The sequence below is a fragment of the Rhinolophus sinicus genome, linkage group LG16 (assembly GCF_036562045.2).
Source record: "Rhinolophus sinicus isolate RSC01 linkage group LG16, ASM3656204v1, whole genome shotgun sequence".
In the NCBI taxonomy this organism is placed as follows: Eukaryota; Metazoa; Chordata; class Mammalia; order Chiroptera; family Rhinolophidae; genus Rhinolophus; species Rhinolophus sinicus.
The window spans coordinates 19,346,169-19,366,272 of NC_133765.1; the positions used below are offsets into that span (position 1 = coordinate 19,346,169).

Consider the following 20,104-nt stretch of genomic DNA (forward strand, 5'->3'; position numbering starts at 1 on the left):
TTGCTTCTGTCGGGGACCAAAAGGGAACATTGACCTAGGGTGGGGCGTGCTGGAGGCCCGGTTCCTGGCCTGTCTGGAGATGCGGCCGGTGGTCTGAGTCGCTGTCCCCACCTCCCTTTCCAAGCTGGGTTGGGGACAGGCAGCAGAGGTGTGTTCACGGTCTGCGGGCAGCTGCTCACACCCTGCCCTGGCCTCCCCCAGGACCTGCACACGAACAGCCCGCGGTACAGTAAGGGCTCCTACAACGACTTCAGCTTCGTGACGCACGCCAACAAGGAGGGCATCCCCATGCGCAAGGGGGAGCACCTGGGCGAGTTCAACCTGGGCTCCACCATCGTGCTCATCTTTGAGGCACCCAAGGACTTCAACTTCAAGCTGAAAGCGGGACAGAAAATCCGGTTTGGGGAGGCGCTGGGCTCCCTCTAGGGCCCCTTTCCTGGCTGCAGCTGCTGAGGGATCTTTTCCAAACAAAAGTGGGAGGGTCTCTTTGAGGGGAACCTCCCAGCTGTCCAGGGAGGGGACTCTCTCGGGCGTGGGGTCTCACCAGGCAGGACCTGGGTGACCTGTGTCCCTGTCTCAGAGACTCAGGTGAGGTCAGAGCCCCCATCATGCCCTAGGCCTACACGGTCTCTTCCCACCCTAAAGAGAACGTCAGTGCCGGGACGGTCTCAGATTCCCTTTTGGAGAGGTTTTGACCTCTGTTGTGTAAGCTGGAGACCCTTCGTCTCCTGGCTGAGCATTGTTGGTCTTGGTTTCCGTTGAAGACGGTAAGTGGTGACATACCTTTTTGCTGCTCCTCCCATCACTGCTTTTGGCCTCCCTTGCACTGGGTGAGGTGCCTTCTGGCACTGCCCGTGGGCCTGCCCCCAGAGCCGGGCCACAGGGCCTTTACTGCAACCGCTTTCTGATCCCCAAGTCACCCACCTTGCTCGCTGGGAAACCCTGTCTTTCCTCTCCACACTTGTGGCTGAACACATCACCCAGCTCTGCCAGTGTCTTCCAAGGATGGTGAGCAATGGTGAGATGCCTCGCAGGCCCCAGTGAGTGACCCTCTGGAGCCGGCAAGTTGTCTTTCCAGCGGGCAAGTCCCATTACTGAACCCATGTGAATGGGGCAGGCAGGCCGTGGTGGCCGCTCTGGGCCAGGGAGAGCGTGTGCCCCTCCCCAGATCCAGACCTACATTAAATACGGGAAAGTTGCTGCTATTGATTCAGGGGCTTGTGTTGGAGGCAGAAGAGCCTTGGTATGTTGGGTGGGAGGGGGAGGCAGGGTCAGTGCCTAGAAAACCTGTCCCCAGGTAACAGGTATGCCGTCCTTGGGGAGCCACTGATGGTGGGGACAGGGCCAGGTTTCATGTCTCCTGGGGACTCTGAATTTCTCCTGCAGGAGAAGCCATTTGAATTTTTTCAACTGTATCAGTAGCACAGTATTTTTGTATGAAAAGTGGGCGACTTCTGAACAGTAATTCATTTAATTGCAACATTTTGAAATAAAAAAATAAAACTTGATCTCTGCATTCTGTTCCCGGAGGTGGGCGGAGGCCTCTAGCACAGAGCTCGCCGCAGGGCCTGGACACGGGCAATGCAGGCGTCCACGGGCCGGCGCCAGGCCTGGAGCTGAGCAGCCAGCTGCCGGACGTGCAGTTCCACCTGGGGGTCAGGAAGGGACCGGCCAAGCTGAGAAGAGGCACAGCCAGAGCCCCTCCCAGGGCCGCCTGGGGCCTCACCTCCTGCAGTTCTTCCTGCACCTGCTGCTCCGCTTCCTGGTCTTCAGACCTGGGCTCCTCCCGGCTCAGCTCCAGCCACCGGCGCAGGCTGCTCGCTTGCCGCTGGTAGGACCTGAGAGAGTGAGACCTGATGTCCGCCTGGCCGCGCCCTTGGTGGAGCCTTAGGCTTGGGGAGAAGCCCATCAGCTACTTCTGATTTGGGAGAACGTCTCCTGTTCCTCTCTCAGAAACCCTCCCTATTCCCCAAAGCTGCTACTCCTGGTGAGGGTCCCCGGCCTGGGCTTGGGGGACATGGGCCCGAAGACCAAGGCAGGACAGGACAGCCCACTGCATGCAGCTGGGGCCCAGGCCTGTCTTCACACCTTTTCCTCCCACGCCACACAATCACTGAGTAGACCAGTGGCCCAGCTTTCACGTGACCCAGTCAGGTTCCAAGTTTCGCTCAGCTTTGTCATCCCACAGGTGACGACAAAAGCCAACCTGGCCTCCCACCTGGTGTGGGGGCTGGCAGTACACAGCACAGGCAAAGCAGCCCTGGCACCCGGCTCTGGGGAGGCAGCACCCAGCTATTGCCTGTGGGCGGCCGGCAGGGCTGCTCCTGGGTCTTACTGGAGGTTCTGCTTCGTGGCCTGGTAGTCCTGCAGCTGCTGCTGGATGCCCTCAAGCTCAGCCTCCAGGTCGGCGTGGCCCGGGGCCACAGGAGAATACGCCTGAGCTTCACCCCCCTCCAGGCTGGGTCCAGGCTGAATGGAGGGAGCCTGGGCGCTGGGAGTGGCCTGAGTGCCTGCTGCGCTGAGGGGCTTCAGGTACACGCCTGTAGTGTCGGAGCCCAGCCCGGGCCGGGTGCTTGTGAAGTCCCCAGGAAGGAGCAGACGGGAGTCGGGGACACTGGCTAGGGATGGGGGGGCCTGGGGTGTAAGCCCAGGGGAGGTCAGCCGTGCTGAAACCTGTGAAGGAAGGACAGACACTGAGCAGGGAAGCTGGGGAAAGGCCTGCGACGGGGCGCCGCGGCTGTGCACTGCAGGGGAGGGGAGGGGAGGCCCCAGGAGCTGGGCTTCCCCCGGAGAAGCCTACCTCTCGGGCCCCAACACTGATGGTGGAAGTCCCACAAGCCACGCAAGGAGCACCCCTTTAGTCCATTCCCCCCCTTCCTCAGGGCCTGGCTCAGCACTGCCCCCAGCAGCTGTTTCACTTACAGACCTTTCACCCCTGCCTCACTCAGCTGCGACCTTGCCTTTCAGTGAGAAAAGTGGTTGGAGGCAGTTGTCCAACCGCCTACCTACAACTTGGCTCCATTCCCGCCTGGTGACGACTTGTCCTCTCTGCTGTCACCCCTCAGCATTCCCGCAGCTCTGCTCTTCAGGCAAAAGCTCCTCACGGTGGCCCAATCCCACTGCCGTCCTGTCCCCTGCGTTACCGAGCGCAGGTGCTTTCCCAGACTTGACTTTGATGCCACCTGCCTCAGAGCTGCAGCCCCCTCGTCCCCCGCGACCCCACTGGTTCTCGGGTTTACCTTCTATCTGTGCTACAAGTCTCAATTTCGATCTCCAGCCCCGACCTCTTCCCTGAAGGCCAGACTCAATCCTGTTGCTTTATCTCAAATTTGACAGGTTCAAAACATTCTTCATGCTTCGCCCGCCCCAAATGGTCCCACCCTGTTTTCCTTCTTTCAGTAAAAGAACTCATTATTCCCTGAGTTATCCAAGTCAGAACCAGGAGCCGCCCGGGTGCCTTCCTTCGTTCCTACAAACCTAGTCTGCCTGTCCCACGTCTGCAGCCCCAGCACCTGTCGGGCAGTCAGATCACAGCAGCCAACCAGCCTCCACAACTTGCTCCTCTCCTGCAAATCCAGACTTGGCCCAGGCCCTGCTCGACCCTCCACCACATGCAGTCTTTCGCGGGCGGAGGTCTCTGTCCCCACCACAGACATGACCTCATGCACCTACACTTGGTGAAAGAATGGCCTCCCTTCATCTTCTCGAGCCAGGCGTGTTCCAGAAGCAGTGAGTACAGCCATGGCTACAGCATCGAGTACACAAGAGTGAGCCCTGAAGGCCAGACCCCAGAACGGGACCCCAGGTGACCAGGGAAGACTTACCCCAGCTGGTGCGTCCACTCTGCACAGCGTGAAGGAGGAAGGAGGAAGCAGCTGCAGGCCTGTGCTCGTTGGTGGGGGCAGCTTCAGGCCAGGGGGCCTGAGCAGGGCCTCAGGCCGGGGCGGGGGGCTGCTTGGGATCAGTGCCGTCTGGGCCTTTGCCAGCAAGGGCCTGGTCAGGGAAGGGCGTGCTGGCTGGGCCACGCCGAGGCCGTGCTCCCTCAGCGCCTCAGGCCTGAGAAGAGAGAAGGCAGGAGCTGCTCAGGCCGTGGTACCCTCCTGAGGAGCAGGAAGGAAAGGGAGCCGCCTGGCTCTGGAGGGAGGTACCACGTGCTTTTGGGGGCCCAGGACCACACGATCTACCCGTTCCCAAAAGGTGTCATACCCCAGGGGCCTCTGGCTCTGCAAGGGCTCCAGCAGGAAGTCTGGGCATCGCGGCTGCTTCCTTGCCAAGCGGACAGCATTGCTGGGAAGAAACATGGGCCCATTCCTGCAGGCTACCCAGGGGCTGCTGGGGGCCTGAGATCTCTGTGGGGTGGGGGGTCATCCACTCTGACCCCTCCAATCTTATGGGGAGATTGAAGGCCAGAAAGGCTCCTGCCCGAGGTCAGCGGGTGAGCTGGGGTGGGCCTGGGTCACATGGAACTTCTAGCAATTCAATGGGGTGAGTCTGATGCCCCGGGTGCCTCACCCACGTCATCTCATTTGACCTGTACAGCAACCCAGGCGACACAGGTGCTCGTCCCATGTCATGGGGGAGGGCAGGCTAGCAGGGTCAGGGGGTGAAGCAGGCAGGCAGGACAAGGCCTGGGCCAGTGGCCCTCCTCGCTAGTGACCTCTTCCTCAGGCTCAGACAGTGGTCACTCTGGGAGCCAAAAGCTCCATTGGCACGGGGTGGGTGATGTGGCAGGAGCAGGGGCACAAAAAGTGGGGTTTCCAAGAGGGAGCCATTTTCCTGGCTGTAAGGGAAGAAGCGGGCCACTGGCAGGTCTGAGGGCAGGAGGGTCGGGCTGCCCCACAGCTATTTTTCTTGCTATGTGCTTTCTCTCCACACCTGGGAAGGGCAGCTCCTGCTGGAGACAGAGGTCCCAGCAGCTCAGCTGAGACTCAGGACCCAGCATCCTCCCTCCTGTCCAGTCCAGGCTTTTGCCCCAGGTGGGAGCCAGGAAGAAGAGGCGAGGGATGGACTACTCACAGCTCCAAGAGTTCGGGGTCCCCGGCATCCAGGGCCAGGCTGCCCAGAGCTCCCCGAGGCCCACGAGGAGCTCGTGGCCTCTTGGTCTCCAGGGTGGCATCCCCAGCCCCAGCAGTGATGTGGTCGGGAAGTGGACCTTCGAATGTCACTCTCCTGGGCACAGTGTCCCTGCCTGGGCCCAGCACCTTCTGTTTCCAGAGCATGGCACAGCGACGGACTGCACGGTGGAGACTGTGCGCCGCCTGCAATGGCCTCTGTCAGCTCATGCCATGTCCTGCCCACGGCCCAGGAGAGGGGGAACGCCAGGCCTACCTGCACCTGCTGCTGGGTGTGCAGCTGCTGCCGGAAGGCCTTCATGCCAGCTGCGAACCGCAGGAGGCGCGTGACGCCCTCCCGGAGGAGCTGCTCGTGGTAGGTCTGCACCGCCCGCTCCAGCCGCGCTTTCTTTCTCCTCCTCTCCAGCACGAAGCCCAGCCACGCGGCCCACACCTCCAGGGAGACCAGGAGGTGAGGCCCAGCTCTCCCTGCTCAGGCTCCCCCGGACTGTGCCCACAACCCACGCTGCCCTCTGAGGCACGGCCCTCTCCTGGGAGGGGCGGGGAAGTAGGATGTGGAGCCCCTGTTACCTTGGCCTGTAAGGAGAAGGCCCAGAACCACAGGGCCCGGGCTGTGCCTTGCTGCTCCTGCCTCCTATTCACCAGCTACGGGCCAGAAAGGAGATTATGGAAACACCTCCTCCGGGGAGGCTGCCCTGAATGACCACACAGCTGGTCACCCTCAGACCCCTCCCTGCCAGGCCCTCAGGGTGGATCAGGGAAGGAGCCTCTGGGAAGAACAAAGGCAAAGTGGGGACAGCGCACTGGGCTCATAGGAGAAAAACTGGAGACAACCCAGAGTGAGAGGAACCTGTGCGCACGAAGGTTTGCTCAGCAGGATGCAGTCCTGCCTGGTGTTTTATCAAGGCCTTGGCAAAGGCTTAAAATGCATTTCATATTAATATTTGGATATTACCCTGATGTATTTTTTTTTTAAAGTGACACTGTAGAAACAGGGCTCTGAAGTGACCTGGCCTTATTACCGGTCACAGGTGGAAGCAAGCTGCTGATGCCGAGAAATAATTGGGATGTGGGGGGGGGGAAGCCCTGGGAGAAGGGGTTTCTCGACAGCTCCCACCTGTTGTGTCCACTGGCGGAAGTAGGACTGGCTGAGTGTCTGGGACAGGAACTGGGCGCCCTGCCTCTGCAGGAGCTGAGGGGAGAGGGCGCTGCATCAGGTGCCCCGGGCCCGGACCCCCTGAGGGCAGCCGCAGGGTGAGGCTCCTGACCCAAGGGAACGGTCCTCCCATCGCCAGGAGGGGTCCTGGGTGAAGCCAAGGGCCTCCTGCACCAGGCAGGTGCTTCTAGATGACTCCACAGGTCCTCCAGCTCTGACACCCTGTGACTCAGAGTGAACCGGGTTTCTCTGCTGAGCCCTCCTCTAGCTGGGGAAGCCCCGGTCCGAGGCTGGCTTCCCCCCAGCCATCGCAGACAGGCTCCTGCAGGACCCCAAACCACCCAGCACCCATACTGGCTGCTGTGGGTTCTGCAGGAAGGCTCTCTTCCTCCCAGGAGGTGGGTTCCTGGTCGGGACAGCTCCCCGGCACAGGGCAATTGGGGGAGTTGCCACCTGCCTCACCCTCTTCCTGACGCAGCCCAGATGGTGCACCTTCCACCGTGCCAGGCCCTGCAGCAGCAGCTGCCGCTGGTAATGCTGTGCTGCCTTCTGCAGCTGGGCTCTCTGCTGGGCTGCCCTCCAGCCGAGGTCCCGCCAGCGCCGAAACCACATCCTGAGACGGCCTAAGGCAGAACTGAGTCAGTTTGCTCTTTTGTAGGATTTATACAAACGACTATGCCACTGTTAGTTTCGAATGGAGAAGGCTGTGTGGGGACAGTGTTGGGGTGTCAGCCCACACTCGGTGAAACCACACGTGGACGGCCACTCCTCTGAGGACAGTTCCGGCCACCTTCAGCTCCTGAGAGCACCCTGGGTGCTGGAACCACGTCTGCTGTTTGCTGTTCTGACCCCCCAAGTGCCCACCAGGGGTACAACAACTGCAGGTGTTCCAGGGCCCACTTGGAGTGAGCTGCAAGATGCTGCCAGGTGACCCAGAAGTGGAGTGATGTGTGTCCGAGCCAGGGAACACCAAGGGCTGCTGGGAGCCACCAGAAGCTGGAAGAGGCCAGGGAGGATTCTCCCTAAGCCTTTGGAGGGGGCATGGCCCTGCCAACCCCTTGATTTTGGAGTTGGCCTCCAGAACTCTTGAGCACAGTTTTCTGGGTTTGAAGCCTCCCAGTCTGTGGTGCTCTGTGACCTCAGCAACAGGAAACCAATACACGTGAGGAGACAAAGACCGAGGGGAAGTGAACGGCACAGCATGCGCGTTCTGGGTCCTTCACAACCCTCTCCTCAGCATCCGGCCCCGCTTACCCCGATCCAGCACCTTCCGGGCCCCCCACATAGCACAGTCCTCCTGCTGTCGGTAATATATCTGCACAGACGCAGCCTCTCGCCACTGGACCAGGACCTAAGGGGCAGACGAAGAACAGAGAGGTGATCATGGCACCTCCTGACATCCTGGGGGCAGCTTCTCGTGGCGTGAGGCCGGGCAGTGGACACACAGCACTCAAACGCATTCCAGGAAGTGCCCACCATCCACATGTGACACACGGCTGCTGAGGACAGAAACCCACATTCCCTCACAGGAAGCCCAGTGTCGTGGTGATAGGGCTTTGCTCCCAGGAGTTAAACTTCATGCCATAAAGGAGTAAATGGGCTTTCCTTCTATAATCATTCATTAAACTGAAGCTATACGTTACATGCACGCTTTCAGATGAGAGACTTATGAAATCACAGTAACAGAACACTTTAAAATGAAGTCAACAGCCAGGGATATGCCTGGTGCCTGCTCCCCAAACAGTCTCGAACTCCATTCCTCCCCAAAAGGGCCTCCTCCCGTCTGAGCCATGGAGCCAAGCAGAGTCCTGACCCTCCTTCCAGGGCAGGGGACATACACACTGGCCGCGGAGCTTTCCTGAGAACAGACTGGGCCTTCCCCATATGCAGCTGCTTCTCATCCCCGGGGCGCTTCACAATCGTCAGGACCAGTCCCCCATCCCGGCCTTCCAGCAGGGCCCCCAGCAAACCGTTTTCTTCTAAAACATCCCCGAGTCCAGGGACCACCTCTGTCATTTCATTTGTTTGAGTCCGCTGTCTTATAACACGTCTTCTTCCCACAGCTACATCCTGTCACCTCTTCCCTCCCCCAGCACATGGGACCAGACCCCACCATGTGACATTTTGGGGCCACTTCCCACCAACAATGATCAATGGCCTCACATTCCTGGGATGCTCTATGCTTTTCAGAAAGTCCTGCAGCCACAAGACCTGCGAAGCCAGTGAGCAGGAGCAAGTGTTCTCTTCTGACAGAGGAGACGGAGACATGGAGACTGACACGGTTTGTCCCAGTGGAAAATTCCACACGTATAGAAAATACTGGTTCTGTACAAATACTGTTTCACTCACTGTGTGCTGTGTTTTTGTTTTAATGGATGTTGGTTAATAATTCAGCAAAATAAATAAAGGAGGAGAGTTACCCCCATTTCCTTGTTCAGTTCAAATCTGGTACCACCTCCCACATCACCACCTTGGAGCAACATAGTCCCAGACCCTCCTGGGTGACCAGCTGGCCCCCCCATACCTCACCTTGAAACACACGGTCCTTCTGTAGTGAGCACGTGCTTGAGAGGTTTTCTTTGCTTCATCTACACGAGCCACGGTGTTCTCTCTCCAGCGATGTAATACATCCCTGCAGGTACACAGGCCGGGGACAGGGGTGACACCAGTGTGGAGAGACAGGGTGAGGTTTCTGTGACTCCTTCCTGGTTCTTCAGCCGACTCCTGAATCAGGGATGCCCTATGCCTAAGACATATTTCACTCACAGCCACCTTGATGTGGACGTGGACACGTGACTCACAGCTGCTGAGGACCAGGCACTGGGGACCCAGGGCTGAACAAGACCAAACACCATAACCTCACACACTGACGTGCTATGAGGAACACAGACCATAACCAGGCAATGACAATGCAGGTGAATCACGCTGTGAAAAGGGCGGTGCAGAGAGAAGGAAGCTGGGGGAAGGGCACCACCACCTCGGGGCCTGGGGCTCAGTCCGAGGACTCCTTTCTATGCTACTTTACGGGACCCTGGGGGGACGGTGGTGTTTCAAGTCCATGAGGCCTACAGCCCACAGGCAGCCTGGAACAGTGTGTGCTGAACAAACACGGGAAGGCAGAGAGGAATGAGGGAGGCCTGCTGGAGAGGAGTCAGTTTAGAGCTTGGCTTGGCAGGAGTTGGAGGATGGGCTCATGAGGAAGCCAGAGCCGAGGCAGTGACAGTGACCTGGTGTCACAGATGCAGATGGTCCTACAGGTGGAGAGATGACTCTGGAGAGTCAGTGGATGGCCCAGAGAGCCAAGGGGGAGGCGACTGACTGGGAACTGAGAGGCAAAGGGAGTCACTGTGGCTCCTGGAGCAGCAGAGGTGCTGAAGTGATGCCTTGAGAAGCTGAATGTTCCATGTCGGAAGTGGAAGGGAAAGGTGCCCAGAGGAGCACGACAGCTCACAGACATCCCGGTGAGAGCTGCTTCCCAGATGTCCCCGCTCTGCTCACAGCAGGGGTTCAAGACAAAAGTGGTGAATCAGTGAATGGAGTGCTTGCTGTGAAAAGGCCAAAGCTATGCTATGAGCAGCACAAGGCAGCGAGGCCTGTCCTCTGCCAGGCCCTGCACAAAACAGCCCACCTGCCAGGCTCTGGAGTCTGTTCTCTGACCCTCAGGCTGGGCCCAGGAGATGCTGGGACACTCACCGCAGCAGCTGCCTCTTGTGCTGGCTCTCCCTGGCTGCCACCTCTTGTAGGATGCTCTGCACCTGGCTCTGGTAAGTCTGTAGGAGACCAAGAGGACGGGAGGCAGCCCCTGGGCCCACAGCTCTCTCTAGTCCCAGGCAGGCCTCAGAGGGGCATCTGCAGCAGGGACTGTGATGCCCAGAGCACTCACAAGGGGGTGGGGAGAAGCCAAAAGGCTGGAGGCCCAAGGCCGGGAGACCACTCAGACAGCTGGGACAGGACTGTCTCGCTAAGCCCTGACCTAGTAAGTCAAACCCCTGGACTCCTGGATAAGGGGCCACTTTGCTGATAAGGTTGGTGTCCCCAGACAGCACTTGGTTTTACTTTTCTGGTTTGTAATCTGCCAAGCAAAGATGGAAGAACTTAGCCCTGTGGCTGTAAGACCCACTGTCCAGGGCACTTGCTCTGTTTGAGGCTTGGCGGAATTACTCTGTTCTGAGAAGGGCAGGAAGAACAAGGAAGAGAAAAAGAGTCTGCAGAACTCCCTCCCCCTCCCCGCCCCGCCCTGCCAGGCCAAGGAGTCTGGAGGGCGGCAGCAGCTCCTACCCGCCAGGTCTGCAGCGTCCTGTGCAGCGAGGTGTGCTGGTGATGGAGGTCTGCACGCCTCAGCTTCTGCTGCTCGGCTCCCCGCAGGGCCAGGCACTGCGACAGAGGAGAGAGCTGGTGGCCCAGGGGCAGGCTTGGCTTTGCCTCCACTTTACACACAGTATGGGTGAGCTGGGGTAAGGTACGAAACCTGGGAGCCTCAGCTTCCTCGTGTATCAATAGGGTTTTGAGGGGATCAAATGGGGCAAGTGCCCAACTCAGAGTAAAGGCTCCAGAAATGTTAGTGTAGACATGTTTTACCCGGGGTATGGTGTCTATAAATAGAGCAGGACTTTAGATTCAGTGAGTGCAGATAAGAGCACCCTAGCACCTAAAAGGACAAGAAATTTTGAGCCAATCATCTCACGAAACCAAGTTAACACTCTTCATCTGTGCCCGGCCGGCCTCTTCCTATACTCAGAGCCAGGTGGCTTCCGAGGGACGGGGCAGGAACCCATATGTCTGCTCTGAGTCACATGGACACAAAGTGCCACCTGTCCACAAGCCCCACGTGGGTGGCGCCTGTGCCAAAGCCTTACCTCCCTCCACCTGTTCCAGGCCCAACGCAGGAGCCGTGCCGAGTGGAACTCTGCAGCCAACACCCTGCCCATCTTCCTGTGGGGAGAGTCAGAGTTCAGTGCTGCAGCCCAGACCCAGCTAGGGCCCTGTCGATGGGTGCCCCTCCAGTCCCTAGTCCTGTCCAGTGGTTCTTAAATTTGGGGGGATGGGGAAGAGAGTCAAGACCCTCGTTGAAACCTGCCAAGAGATTTGAGCTCTCCCCCCAGAAAAGTATACGTATTACTAAATTTTTGCAGACAGCCTCACAGGCTTCAAGCACCACTGAAGCGTACTCATGTACAGGCAACGGAGGAGGAGGTGAAATGTGGCCAGCGTTTGAGAAGTGGGGAGGTCCTCAGGCCACAAAGTGCATACAGACAGGCACCAGAGCAGGACAATGTCTGCAGTCGACAGGGGTCTGTCTGTCCTGGCCCCCTAACCACGTGGTGCGGTAATAACTGCCACAGCCTGCCCCCGGCCACAGCTGCTGCTCCTAGGGGGTCAGCTGTCTCCAAATGGGGCCCTTAGGTCCATTCCTTGGCCATGGTAACTTCAAATGGGCCCCAACCAGCAAACATGATGTAGCCCATGGACAGGACCTCGGATCCATAGGCAAATCTCCCCAGTCGAGTTCCTGAGGCAGGGGGTTCCATGCAGCACCCCAGGATCCTCTCACTGCAGCCCTGGTTTTGCTTAGACTGTTTCAGATTGAATTTCTGGAATTTGAAAACCAGAATCTAGTTTAACATAACACTCTGGATGGGCACTCAGAGCTGACAGGGCTGCTACTATGATCAAAGCTGGTCTGAGATGGGAAAAGCTTCCGGAGGAGAAGCGGCTACTCACTCCGATCTGAGCCCTCGGGCTCTCTCCCTCCAGACACAGAAAGCCTTCCTGAGCCGCCGGAGGCTGTGGTGGGCACAGGCCACTGCTTGCCATCGCCGCTCTTGCCGACGTGCAGCCGCCCGCTGCTGCCACGTGGACCAGGACCTTCGCAGAAGCTGCCGCTCTGCATGAAGGACGGCCTGTGGCAAGATGGCAGGGAGAACAGAATGGGTCATGAAGGAGGAGGTACAGAAGCCAGGAAAAATCGACAGGTCACAAATAATGACCAAGGCAAAAGAAAAGGACACTCAGGAGCTAGATGCCCTGGCCCAGAAACCATGTATACACAGGACACAGATGCCCAGACCCTTGCCCTGCCTTGTGAGTCCTGGTCACAGGTAGGACCTGTGGGTCTGAGTCCTTCAGTGTGGGTCTGAGTCCCAGGTGATGTCCTGAGGACGGGGCAGTGAGTGCACAGGCTTGAAACAGGTCCTGCCCATGGCAGGCACCTCCTCAGGCTAAGCCACTTACCATTCTCTCTGCCAAGCGGTTTTCTCGATGCTGAAACATCTTCTGCCACCAAACAGTAAATACTTGTTTCTCTAATGTCTCCCTATAAAAAAAATCATAATTATAAAGCACTTAAAAAAAAAACTACAAAAGAACAAGAAGTTCCAAATAATTGGCTTTTTCCTCTTACACTGTGCTATTAAGAGGCACATAAGCTTAGCTGGGGAGAAAGGAAAGGGGAAGAAAAGCAGAAAATAATAGCCCAAAACCCCACAAACAACCCACTATGTTCCAAGCTATTTCTGGTGTCAGCCAAGTGCTCACAGTGTGAAAAAGACTAAGAGACCCAGATTCTCCATCAGTTCACGGGGAATCACCAGCAGTGTTCAGTGATCGTTAGTGAAAGCTGTGCCAGTCCCTGCTGATCAGCCGGGACACATGTCCTTGGCAGAAGTGGTTAAAAACAGATGCTCAACCCCCAAGGCTGACGGAGCAGGTCTGAGGCCACCCCAGAAACCGTACTTAAAACAAGTATTCCAGGTGAGGTAGACGGGGTGACAGGTTTGGGAACCACTGCTTTGTCACCTCTGCCTCAGCCTACCTGCTCACCATAACGCTGTCAAAGCCTGCAAAGCAACGCTGGGACACCTAGTCAGCAGCCACCAGGGGCTTTGCACGGGCAAAGGGTGGGAGTGGGGAGTGGGTGTGTGTGCAAAATCTATGAGGCAATTGTTTTCAGATCCTGGCCTACAGGCAATTCAGACTGTGATCCCTGAGAGATAAGAAACACACAAGGTGAGCCCCTAAGCCACTTTATGGACAGTCAGAGAAGCGGGAGGGAGTCTAAGCAGAGCATGGCAGTTTCACTGAGCCAAGGCAGAGACTAGAGTTCAAAAACACAGCACAAGGGCTGTGTGGACCTGTGTGGCCTTCCTAAGCCTGGGCTTCCCCACCCACCTGTCTACACCTCCAGGCAGCCACAGTGCCTCAGTGCCTGTGGCCGGGGGGCCTCCCCTTACACACAGGCACACTCACAGACACCTTGCAAGGTCTAAAGGACAACACCCAGAGTCCTCAGTTGAAGCTGCACAGGCAAATTCCAGGCAGGCTAGCACGTAGTAGTAGCTGGAGGGCTAAGAGCTAAGTGGAGATACCAGAGGTTGGACAGGGTTGGAAGATGGAGTTCTGGCCCATTCTGAGTGGAAAGACCTCACTGAGAACTTCAGAACGCAGAAAGGCTAAGCCTTAGGGATAAGAGCCATACGCTAACACTGAAGACAAAATTTAAAAAGACCCACACGAAGAAATAATAAAATCAGACTTGACAGGACCAACAGGAACCACCAGAACAAACAGAATGCAAACACCTGCCATAAAATGAAACAGCTTTTAAAGGGGAAAAAAAGCTGTCAACAGAAACAATGACCTCAATGCTGGAATCAGCAAAAACTTAAAAACAGCTCTAATAAATAAGTTTGACTACTTCAATGAAAAGAACAAAATCAGTTACCAGGCAGGGAATCTTCACAGAGAAATAAAAACTACAAAACGAACCAAATAGTTTGATAGTTCCTCAAAAAGTTAAGCTAGAATTACCATATGATCCAGTAATTCCACTCCTAGGTATATATCCAAAAGTATTAAAAGCAGGAACTCAAATAGATGCATGTTCACCAGTGTTCACAGCAGCATTATTCACCACAGCCCAAAGGTGTGGAAACAATCAATCATATGGATGAACAAATGGTGGTCTAGCCATACAATGGAATATTATTCAGCCATAAAAAGGAATGTACAGACCAATATCCCTTATAAAAGTTTATGTACAAATTTTAAAGTATGAACAGACTGAAATCAGTTATATGCCAAAAGGGTAATTCATCACAACCAGGTAGAGTGTATACAAGGAATACAAGGTTGATTTAACATTTGGAAATCAGCAAAACCATACGATCAGGGTTTCCAGGCGGGAATTCCCGCCCGTTCTCAGGAATTATTTTCGCTTTCCAGTTCCCGAATCCCAAGATACAAACTGTTTTCTGTTCTCCACGATGAATCATTTCCACAGTGACGGCCGATACTACCAACCACCTGGGTTCAAGGAGCCAATTTTCCCGATTTCCCAACCAACTTTGCTAGGGATTCAGGAACTAAAAAGCAAAAAAAATTCCCAAGAACGGGCGGGAATTCCCGCCTGCAAACCCTAGTGATAAATAGGAAAAATGTCTAAGAGATACATTGTGAGTAGTACGTTTATTTCCAATTGTGGGTATCACTAGGTTCAAGGAGCTGACTTTCCCGATTTCCTGACCAACTTATCTCGGGATTCAGGAATGGGAAAGTGAAAAAGATCCCTGAGAACGGGCGGGAATTCCCACCTGGAAACCCTACATATGATCATCTCAATAAATGTGGAAAAAGCACTTGGCAAAATTCAACCACCATTCATAATAAAAAACTCTCAATAAACTAAGAAGGGAACATTCTCCATCTATTAAAGAGCATCTATGAAATACTAACATATTCAATAGCAAAATACTGACTGTTTTCCCACTAAGACTATGGAAGACACAAGCACAAGGTCTGACAATTAAGTTCAAGAACTGTTGCAACAATGTTGCTAACTAAATTTTTTTTATATCAGAGGAATTATTCATTATGAATTTGTACCAACTGGACAGACAGTTAACCAAGTTTACTATTTGGAAGTGCTGAAAAGGCTGCGTGAAAAAGTCAGATAACCTGAACTTTTCGCCAACAATTCATGGCTCTTGCATCACGACAACACACCAGCTCACATGGCACTGTCTGTGAGGGAGTTTTTAGCCAGTAAACAAATAACTGTATTGGAACACCCTCCCTACTCACCTGATCTGGCCCCCAATGACTTCTTTCTTTACCTGAAGATAAAGGAAATATTGAAAGGAAGACATTTTGATGACATTCAGGACATCAAGGGTAATATGATGACAGCTCTGATGGCCATTCCAGAAAGAGTTCCAGAATTGCTTTGAAGATGGACTAGGTGCTGGCATCAGTGCATAGCTTCCCAAGGGGAGTACTTGGAAGGTGACCGTAGTGATATTCAGCAATGGGGTATGTAGCACTTTTTCTAGGATGAGTTCGTGAACTTAACTGTCAGACCTTCATATATACCCTCTCATTACTTCTATTCAGCACTTTCCTGGAGATCCTAGCTGTGGCAATAAGGCCAAAATAAAGCATACAGGCTGGAAAAGATAAAAAGTAAGTTGTCTTTATTTGCATACGACATAATTATTTATACAGAAAATCCTATGCAATTTTAAAAGGAAGGAGGGAGGGAGAAAGAAAGGAAGGAAGATATAAAGAACTTCTACAAATTAGTCATTTTTTAAAAAGACACAACACATTTTTTTAAAAAGCTAGGGAAAATACTTGAACAGACACTTCACAAAAGACAAGCAAACAGTCAATAAGCACGTGATAAAGGCTGAAAGAGTCAAAAATCTGTCATTCAAAGAATAAGAAGTATAAAAGCAGCCCTACTACTAATCAGATTTGGAGGACGGACACAGTTTATAAAGCCAGCTGCAAGGCAACACTGTTTCTCCCAAGGTCAGCCAGCAGTTGTAAAATGCCACAAGGGCCGCCCCACCCCACCACCACCACCAGGTGGTTACTGCTTCCTTGCCAATGAGCCCCAGACGAGCTCTGCTATCTTCATTTATTCCTGAGGACACCCCTGACAATGGTCCCGAGTGAGTCCCCACTTCTCCTCATCCCTCCTAATCTTGCCTCAGAAAGAGCAACCAACCCCAAAACCATCCCTGTTTCTCTCTGCCCCTCCTCCGAATCCTTTAGTGAGAACACGAACCTTACAAATTCCTTTCCCTCAGGTGGAGGAGCCCTCCAGGGTTCCTACATCAATCTGACTTGGCTAAACAGGCTTTTGTTCCTGGCTGATTAGGCTTTAATGGTGCTCACTATCCTTAGTCATGGGGAAACGTGTACTCCTGACCAAACAGAATGGCTAAAAAAATTGTCAATACCAAATGCTGGTGAAGATGTGGAGCAACTGCAATTCCCAGATTGCTGGTGGGAGTATAAAATGATGTGACTTTCTGTCGGCATATACCCACCCTATGATCCGTAAGTCTACTTCTAGGTATCTACCCAAGAGAAATGGAAACAGGCCACTAAAATAAGTGTTTACAGCGGCTTTATTCATAATAGCCTCACGCTGGAAACAACTCCTATGTTAAAATCAATCACAATAGTGTCTATAGTCATACAATACAGTACTACTCAGTAAATAAAAGACTGAACTACTGATACTCAATCTCAAAAATATTATGCTGAACTTTAATAGAAGCCAGACACAACAGAGCACATACCGGGTTTCCTCGAAAATAAGACCTAGTCTGGACAATCAGCTCTAATGTGTCTTTTGGAGCAAAACTTAATATAAGACCCAGTCTTATTTTACTATAAGACCGGATCTTTATAATAATAATAATATAATGTAACATAACATAACATAATATATAAAATAAATATAATACCCGGTCTTATATTAATTGTTGCTCCAAAAGACGCATTAGAGCTGATTGTCCGGCTAGGTCTTATTGTCGGGGAAACACGGAACCTACTACATAAACTTCAGAAACAGGCAAAATTAACCTAGGATGACAGAAATCAGAATAGTGGTTACCTATTGGGTGGGGATGGGCTGGAAGGGGACATGAAAAATCATCAAACTGTTTACTTAATATCTGTGTCTTTAACTGTATATAAGTTGTTGTTCTTTTCAATTGAGCTAAAATTTTCACTGGTGGGTTAATAAACTACCATTTTTAGCCATCATTCATGAGATTCCACCATAAATTCTGTTCATATTCCTAAGACATTAAAAAAACAAACTTAAGAATCATGGAAAGATAAAATATACATATTTATTTGGAACTCTGATATGCTAAACTCCAAACCAAACCTGGGAATACTAATTTACCATAGGTCACAAGTCAATTCTAGGGGTTAGAGAGATAATTACTATTCTGTGCTGGGCACTCGGCTTGTATTTTACATGGATCACCCCACGTAGTTTTCACGACAACCCTATGAGATAAGGACTGTAATCAAGTCACCTCCATTTTACATCTGAGGAAACTGCGGCTAAGAGAGACGGAGTTGTCTGCCCAGGGTCACCGAGCTGGCAAGCGGCAGAGCAAGGGTCTGAACTGGGGCCTGTCCAGCTTCCTCTGAGACAGGCTCTCAGGCACTGTGCTCCCTCAAGAACCAGGAAGTCAGGAACCTGAAAAACTAAGTTTTCTACAAAGATCCAACTAATCGAAAACACGATAAAATCTCAATCAGGCCTCACAACCCTTCAAGCCTCCAGGTTAATCCCTGTCTCCAATTCACCCTCCACCCTTTGTCTCAAGAGAGTAGCTGCAAATTGGCCTAAGCCTGCTCCCCAACAAAAATCCTTTTAGAAGCTCCTCATGGCTATTTCAAAGGTACTCTCAATTTTGGGTCCCTGCAGCATGCCAAAATACAAACACAGCAATAGAATCAACCGTGACTTTATTTATAAATGAAACAATGTGTGTGTGTGTGTGTGTGTGTGTGTGTGTGTGTTTTACATAGTGAAGCCATTTTTTGAATGAATATTATTATACCAGATGTCAACACAGAAACTAGATAAAGACAAAGCCACTCTCTCTGCAGAAGAGAGGGGCAGAGGTAAGTGCTATCCCCTCGTCAGCAACTATGCCCCGCCACTGGCCCCTAAAAACATGTCCCTGGACTTTGTGCTAAGGAGCCAGGTGGGTTCTAGCTAATCCCCTCAGATGAGCATTCAGTCCTCCAAAGTCAAGATCACTGCAACTTCTCCCAATACATGTCCCTCCCTCTTGTCTCTCAGTCCTAAGTTTATGTACTGAGTACTCAGATCAGTCTCCAAAACTGTCACTTCACCAGCTGCATGCACTTGCTCAAACATCCATCCATTACCTATCTATTGGACCAGGCAATCCCCTTCTGTGCCTCCTCGTCCTGCGCTCCCACCATCCATCCTTACCCCCTCGACTCACAGCCAAGTCTCCCCCAGGTTCTACCCTCAGCACCAGCTCTGAGCTCTAGGAGAACTTGTGGAGGATGTAACTGAGGACACAAGGATCTATTCTCTTGAACTGTTCTTCAGTTGTTTCTTGTGTAACAGTCTTATCTCCCACCAAAGATTTAAAGTTCCTACAAAGCCATTAAAAAGATCTTCCTTGGACTTTGGAATCAGGGAGATCTGAATTTAAACTTGGCTCTGCTAATTACTGGTTGTGTTACATTTATCATTTTGAACCTGTTCTCTCAGGACTGCTGTGATGAGGAAATTATACAGATGATTATAAAGATTATAAAAAATGATTAAGATGTCAGGCAAACAAGTCTATATTTGCTTCCTTTCTCCCATCACATCACGCCCACCTATCACAGTGGCAGAAAGCCAAGTTAGCAACTAATAATTTTTCAGTTATGTTTTATTTATGCTTTTGCAAAGTTGAATAACTTCAAATGATTAAAATCTTACATTACACTTATACTAATGTTCATCTAATGATATGATTGTTCCATTCTTGGCCTTTACTCTAGCATATTTTTGCCTATAAAAACCATCAATTTGTTACAATTTGGCAGTGATTTTTATGGCATCTCCTCCACCATTTTGACCAGAACTCTGTAGCGATGAATAATTTCCTTACATTCCACCAACATGCAGTAAGGCCCCACTACGGGGAATCCTGCCCCTGTGGGAGCTAAAAAAGATGTAGCTCTGCTCCCTGCCATCTTAATTTTGTTGGTAACTATAGTTTCAAGACTTTAAAAAGCCAGGTCTAGCAGAATAGGAACCAATCGTTTCGGGGAAATCACACTCAAGAATGCCTGCCAAAGTGACGCAAGGTCCAACCACACTGATCCAGAAAGCTACTGGACAGCTTTAATGGAGCTCACTGTGGCTTGTAATGAGGGAAGAGGCATAAAACTCAGGCCGTTTTGAAAGCATGTGCAATAAAGATGGACAAAAGTGTTCCCAGGGGGGAAGACTGGCTGTCTTCCTGCTGGATGAAATCAATGAGCCCACATGACTGAAACACCAAGAAGAATCTGGGCCTAGGGGGCTGGGAAGCTGAAAAGCAAAAGGCTATGCGGGTGGCAGAATTAGACCCAAGACGCCTGCCTCAGCGCACACAGGGGCTGCAGAGCCTACCTGTGAAAGTGTGCCGCTCTCGCATGAAGGACACTTTCTTGCTGCCGCCACTGCCAGAGTCTTCTCCATGCCTGGAAGGCCGCAGGTAGTGCTCTCTGCTGGAAGTGACTGTCTGCTCTGGCCTGCAGCAGCTGAAGTGAAACAACGAATGACCTTTACTTGTACTTTACATTTAAAAGAAAATGACCTTTCAGGGTCACACTCTTGAGGGAGGTTTGCTTCCTACACAATTTGAGAAAAAGATTAAATTATTATTTTTAATCTTTGCCAATATGGTAGATGAAAACTGAAATATGATAAGTGACAATTTTTCACTTTAATTAAAAGCGGAGTGGGTTAAGCATCTCTTCATATATTTTTATGTATGTGTATATATAGGTATGTGTGTATATGTGTGTGTGTATATATATATATATATATATA

General features: G+C 52.4%; 2 protein-coding genes across 12 annotated transcripts in view; one reads left to right on the forward strand and one right to left on the reverse strand.

The window, feature by feature from the left end:
* Positions 1-1,508, forward strand: part of PISD (phosphatidylserine decarboxylase) — a 39,128-nt gene extending 37,620 nt beyond the window's left edge. For all 9 annotated transcript variants that reach the window (XM_019754246.2, XM_074321177.1, XM_074321176.1 and 6 more), the window contains one exon: positions 202-1,508. In XM_019754246.2, coding sequence (XP_019609805.1) covers positions 202-426 — 225 coding nt within the window. In that variant the 3' untranslated portion in view covers positions 427-1,508. The remainder of the gene's footprint in view (positions 1-201) is intronic.
* A 3-nt stretch (positions 1,509-1,511) lies between these two features.
* SFI1 (SFI1 centrin binding protein) overlaps positions 1,512-20,104 on the reverse strand; it is a 72,004-nt gene continuing 53,411 nt past the window's right edge. For all 3 annotated transcript variants that reach the window (XM_074321172.1, XM_074321170.1, XM_074321169.1), the window contains 18 exons: positions 19,682-19,812; positions 12,460-12,541; positions 11,950-12,128; positions 11,085-11,160; positions 10,507-10,602; positions 9,922-9,998; positions 8,758-8,860; positions 7,483-7,579; positions 6,691-6,851; positions 6,190-6,264; positions 5,643-5,717; positions 5,329-5,505; positions 5,017-5,258; positions 4,207-4,287; positions 3,825-4,056; positions 2,336-2,673; positions 1,727-1,838; positions 1,512-1,649 (listed from right to left, as the gene is read on the reverse strand). In XM_074321172.1, coding sequence (XP_074177273.1) covers positions 1,545-1,649; positions 1,727-1,838; positions 2,336-2,673; positions 3,825-4,056; positions 4,207-4,287; positions 5,017-5,258; positions 5,329-5,505; positions 5,643-5,717; positions 6,190-6,264; positions 6,691-6,851; positions 7,483-7,579; positions 8,758-8,860; positions 9,922-9,998; positions 10,507-10,602; positions 11,085-11,160; positions 11,950-12,128; positions 12,460-12,541; positions 19,682-19,812 — 2,439 coding nt within the window. In that variant the 3' untranslated portion in view covers positions 1,512-1,544. The remainder of the gene's footprint in view (positions 1,650-1,726; positions 1,839-2,335; positions 2,674-3,824; positions 4,057-4,206; positions 4,288-5,016; positions 5,259-5,328; positions 5,506-5,642; positions 5,718-6,189; positions 6,265-6,690; positions 6,852-7,482; positions 7,580-8,757; positions 8,861-9,921; positions 9,999-10,506; positions 10,603-11,084; positions 11,161-11,949; positions 12,129-12,459; positions 12,542-19,681; positions 19,813-20,104) is intronic.